Here is a 5,341-nt window from a genome sequence, read left to right on the forward strand (position 1 = left end):
AATATACAAGAATGTTTAATCATTAAAAAATATTAGCTTTTATGACAGTCAAAATGACCCTTTTCATTATGACAGGTATATAGAAACTTGTCTCCAAGACGATTTATAGTGAATTCAGTTATGTGGACGTAAAATAATTGTTATTAATTCAAAGAAAGTAGTTTCAAACCAAGTGATATTCGTAAATCTAAATAAAAGTAATCACTGATTGTTTGATTCTAAGAACAAGTTTCCTGTGTGAGTCTGGAAACAGATATATGAAATCAGTACACTCCTTTTTCGGATAAGATAAAGGTCAATTAAGATTGATTCTCCCTAGAAGATAGTATGCTGATCAACTGTCCGCAGTTAATTCAGGAATTTTCGTCCCACTGTACATGCACGGAATATTGTGCATATCAGGAATAATATTCCTAATGAGAACAAAAATATTTCTAAATTCTCCATGTATTTCTTTTTTGTTTAAATAACATGAAAAACCAAAAAACATATGCATACATTAAAATAGAGAGGATAGGGTTAAAATTTGACGGCAAACTTTGTTGCGTCATTTTTGAATAGCCCAAATAAAATATGTTCTTTTGCCTTCCAACCATGTTCTTATTTCTTATAGTTCGTGTATTGTTACAATTTTTGAATTACAGATTAACATTCTGTGTTTATATTGCATACATTAAAAAACTATTCTGATTATATCCTAGAGCGAGGTAATGATTGTTGTTTTTCCTTAAAATCTACGACGGACAAATTTACCTTTTAGAAAACAACTTAATATGTTAATATATTTATCATAACTTAATATCTATGGAAGTATGCTTTCAAGATCATATCCTGCAAGCCCTATAAAAAACTGTACAATGTTGTTTTTAGAAGACATCCTGCTAAATTAGAATATCACCTAAAGTATTTATTGGTATTCCTACGAACAAGAATCCAAATGGGAACTTTCGGATCATTCTTGGCATTGTTGAATCCGCAATCATAGTGATAAGTTTTCAATAGCCTGTGATTTACGGCAATACTGAATTTAAATATCAATTTATTAGGTAACTATACATGTGAGTGTCCACTTAAAAAAGGACCTTATATAAATCGATGATCATACTCGGCCCTACAATGTATCTATTGGCAATATTCTCATATCCCAAAAGCAATGAGAAATAGATGTATTTCTTGTTCGAGGAAAAATGATCACAGCTCCTCTTGTACCATTTGGCACCTTTAGATGCGTTTTTCTCGAAAAGCAATATTTCGAAATTCTAACTTCAAAAATTCTCTTATCACTCGTTTTTCAACCTATAGAGATTTTTTAGCCTGAAATGCCAGAAATTTATTCGGCTATATGGCCCTAAAACCAACTCCATACCAATCATAAGGGTCTTTTTCATGTGGACGCACACATATTTCACAAATGCCCTATACATTTTTTTAGAATTAAAAACAATAAATGAATCTGAACGTTTGATATATAATAAAATGTCAATCGTTGATTTGCAACTTATAAATCATATTCCTAATTCAGATGTCTGATGCAGAAGACCTCTGATTACGTAATGAGCAATATACATATGCACGTGAATTTTAGCATTACTTAATCTTAGTCTAGTTAGGTACATATCTGCACTTTTAGCGTGCATTTCCTACTCATTCGAAACATAAATAAAGTATTGTCCTAATCTTATTACTGAAGATTATGCAAAATTAAAGAAGGTACAATGTGCGTTTTAAAAACCAGCCGTGGAAAATTAGCTTTGAATTTCGGTCTCAATTTGTTGCAGCAGGTCTGGGTCTGAAAAAAAAAATAATTTAAGTTAATTTTCTTCTGACAATACTGAAAGTGTGAGATTTTTATTTTAGCTATATATTATAGCGGCGTACGCTATTCGTGATGCGCTACCCGGATAAAATATTTGTTCCTATTTTGTTTTTTATCTCTTCAATATGTCTTAAATAAGTCCCCAAGCCTCTTATGTCTGGTGTCGTTTCACTAGCTAGACATGGAAGATATACATACTTCTCTAACATTTATAGTTGTATTTGTACCAAGCCAAAGTCAGGTAAACTTGTCTTGATATGCGGTAAGATAAAGCATGGCTTGATTTTAATACTGCAGACAGGGCCTGCCATTTCCAGGTAGGTTCGCGAGTCAAAATTATTCTACTGGTATAAGTCTGCGACCCCCCCTCCCCTACACCGCCTAGAGGTAGACAAATAAAAGCTCCCAAAAACTCCGATGGTCATCAACAATCCGCTTTAAATTTTACTAAATAAGTATATCCTATATCTTCATGGTAATTATTCTGCATGTATTATGATTTTTTCTAACTGCAATTATTATGTTCTTCAGATGGCGAATCTGAAAATTGTGTCCATTTCTTTCGATCTACAACAGTTACTAGATACTTTTGGAAAATAACGGTTTTAATGTTCTTATGGAAAATTTTTCTGCCTAATGTTGTAGAATTTTGAATCATAAAATTATTGCTTAAAAGTCTACAAGTTTTATTGGCTCCATATTTTATAGAAGTCCGAGTATAAAAGACACATTAATTTGCGTCAAACCAAATGTGGTCTTCTATAAACAATTAATCTCTGCATCAAATGCCGGAAGAATTAGGCTCTATCTTATGCACGTGAGTTTCGATAGGGCCCGAAAGATGGCCTGTTCCCAGACTTGCGCGAGACGTGTCGAAATGTCAAATTATACGTTCGGTTGGGGGTGCTCTAAATTTTGTTTGAAGTGCGCGATTTGATTGAGAACATATGTAGAAAGTTGCTGCAGGATCGTAAATAAAATTTAAATACAAGTTCTATTTTATTAAAACATAAAGGATTATTGTAGTATCCTCAAAGTTATCTTGTCTGGAATTGTAAGCAAACCTAAAGTTTATTAAAAAACATCATCTCAAAAAAATCTCCCCACTGCTCCACTGTAATTTCGACTGAAATACAAAGTCAACGACGTGTTAATTTCAAAAACAAAAAATGTTGCTGCTCATAACTGCTTCTTTAGTTTTAAACACGTTTACAAAAAAGGTGTACACGCATGGTCATAAGGCACGGCATCAGTCCAAAACTCATTTTTTTGGACAATTTTCACCTTTTTCAAGCCCAGGCACTAGAAAGTTTGCATGAAATCCGAAAAAGTTATTCATTGTCAATTTTCGTTCATTTTCATTTCATGATCAGTTACTATTGTAAACTTATAATAAATTTGTCATGCATAATAATTATTTTCAAGAATGATTATATAAATAATATGTATAAGAAATAAAATGTATGCACAAAAATATGAAATTTAATGGTATGAAAAGAAAAGGCAAAGGAAAGGTCAAGTTCCTGAAAGTGCAAACAATTTCTGAGAACTTGAATCAGAGTGTTCAAGTTTTAAAGAAGCGATTGTTTGTCCTGATTACAATGCTTCAGCGGGGGGAAAATTCTTGATTGCCTTACAAGGAGCATATAGAACAAATATTTCTTTGGATTCAATTCGGTATCATTATTTCATGAGATCAGCGACGAAGAGTAACATGTATCTTGCTTCGCTGCCACCAACAGCAGAAGCAGCACGACAGCATCATCTCTGCAACTACCAGCAAGTCCAAACTTGGTGCCAAATCAAAAATAATCCAGAAGACTGGGGATATGGAAGTGAACTGAGGCTGGACTCACTTTAGTCAGGGCATCGAAGGATCTTGCTTCAGAAGTTCTGAAACTCCTTTTCTCTTAATGAAAGGAAGTATGCAGCACAGCATGCGGCTGTAGAAAAGCAGGGTTGAAGTGCTCCATCATTTGTATTAACTGCAATGGAAGTTCGTATGAGAACGATCCTGAAATGTTGAATGACTCAGATGATGTAGAACGTGAGACTATTGTGGGCGAATTGTTAAAGATATCGGAGATGATGAAGTATGATAATTAAGGAGATGAGGATCAAGAAGACAAAAAAACTGAAAAAGAGCAAAAAACTAAAACAATTCGTGTAATCGAAGAAGAAACCAGCGAATCTGGACCATCTAGAAGAACAAAATAGACGACAAGAATTAATAAAAACCTAAACATGACTAGAGAAGGATCGAAGAGAGCAAGAAGATAAATTTTGAAAAGATCAGAGATCGATTAAAGATTTGGAATAGATCTAATAGGAAACCAACAATAAAAAAACCGCCCTGTTGATTCTACCTCAATAGTGGTGTGGAAGCGAGTATAAATGATTAGGTTTTGCACATATATTTTATTTCCTACATAAATTATTTATATAATAATTATTTAAACTAATGATTATACATATATACATATATAAGATTTCATTATTAAGCATAAAAAGTGTATTATATATGTTTATAATGGGGTCTGATCAAAACTAGTACTGCATGCGATCATAAGGGCGATCATGTTGTTGTACGGTTTTTTTTTTCTTAGGTTGAACACTTCCATCGGTAGTAAATTTGGTAATAGTACGGTAAACTGAAGCACGTGATACAATTCTATTTGGAAAACGCCGAGGGTAGAGATTGACAGCATTATCAAGATTTCTTTCAGCTTCTCTAGTAGGCAGTCTGATAAGTACCTGAAAATTCTAAGAGATGGCATTAGTATTCACTAATGTGAACCATTTTCGTCGAGCTTGATCCTTCAAATGACGCCTGTCAAAACTTCAGCCATTTATGTTTACGCATTTACAAGTTACAGCACTGAGAAGCGACTAGCCTCCGAGTTTTTTTTGATATGGAAAAATCTGAGTTTCGAGTGTTGATCAAACACTACTATCTTCGCAAGAAAACGATATCCGAGACCAAGGCCAAGCTGGATAAGTATTACCCGGACTTTGCACCGTCGACTGGAGCGATTCATAAGTGGTTTACCGAGTTTCGTGCAATATCGTGCATTCAGTTTTGGGCATGAAGAAGCTCTGCGCGCGATGGGTGCCGCGTTTGCTCACAGTGGACCATAAACGAATTCGTGTGACAACTTCCCAGCAGAATTTGGCATTATTTTCGCGTAAGCCGACCGAGTTTTTGCGCCAATTCATAACCATGGATGGAACCTGGATCCACTACTACACTCCTAAGTCAACGCAACAGGCAAACCAGTGGGTTCCACCGGGCCAAAGTGCTCCGAAGCGTCCAAAAACGCAACAATGGGTCGGAAAGGTTATGGCCTCCGTATTTTGGGATGCACATGACATAATATTCGTGGACCATCTTGAAAAAGGTAAAACCATAACCGGAGCATACTTTTCATCATTATTGGACCGATTGAAAATCGAAATCGCCGAAAAACGAACGCATTTGAAGAAGAAAAAACCGCTTTATCATCACGACAATGCGCCTGTTCATTC

The 5,341-nt window shown here is 34.8% G+C and overlaps 1 protein-coding gene across 1 annotated transcript in view; it reads right to left on the reverse strand.

The window, feature by feature from the left end:
• Window positions 1-514: 514 nt before the first annotated feature.
• The window catches only part of LOC117173711 (protein turtle homolog B), a 510,915-nt gene continuing 506,088 nt past the window's right edge, over window positions 515-5,341 (reverse strand). Inside the window, exon 13 of the mRNA XM_033362353.1 lies at window positions 515-1,789. Coding sequence (XP_033218244.1) covers window positions 1,746-1,789 — 44 coding nt within the window. The 3' untranslated portion in view covers window positions 515-1,745. The remainder of the gene's footprint in view (window positions 1,790-5,341) is intronic.

This window comes from Belonocnema kinseyi, chromosome 5 (genome assembly GCF_010883055.1).
Source record: "Belonocnema kinseyi isolate 2016_QV_RU_SX_M_011 chromosome 5, B_treatae_v1, whole genome shotgun sequence".
Classification (NCBI taxonomy): domain Eukaryota; kingdom Metazoa; phylum Arthropoda; class Insecta; order Hymenoptera; family Cynipidae; genus Belonocnema; species Belonocnema kinseyi.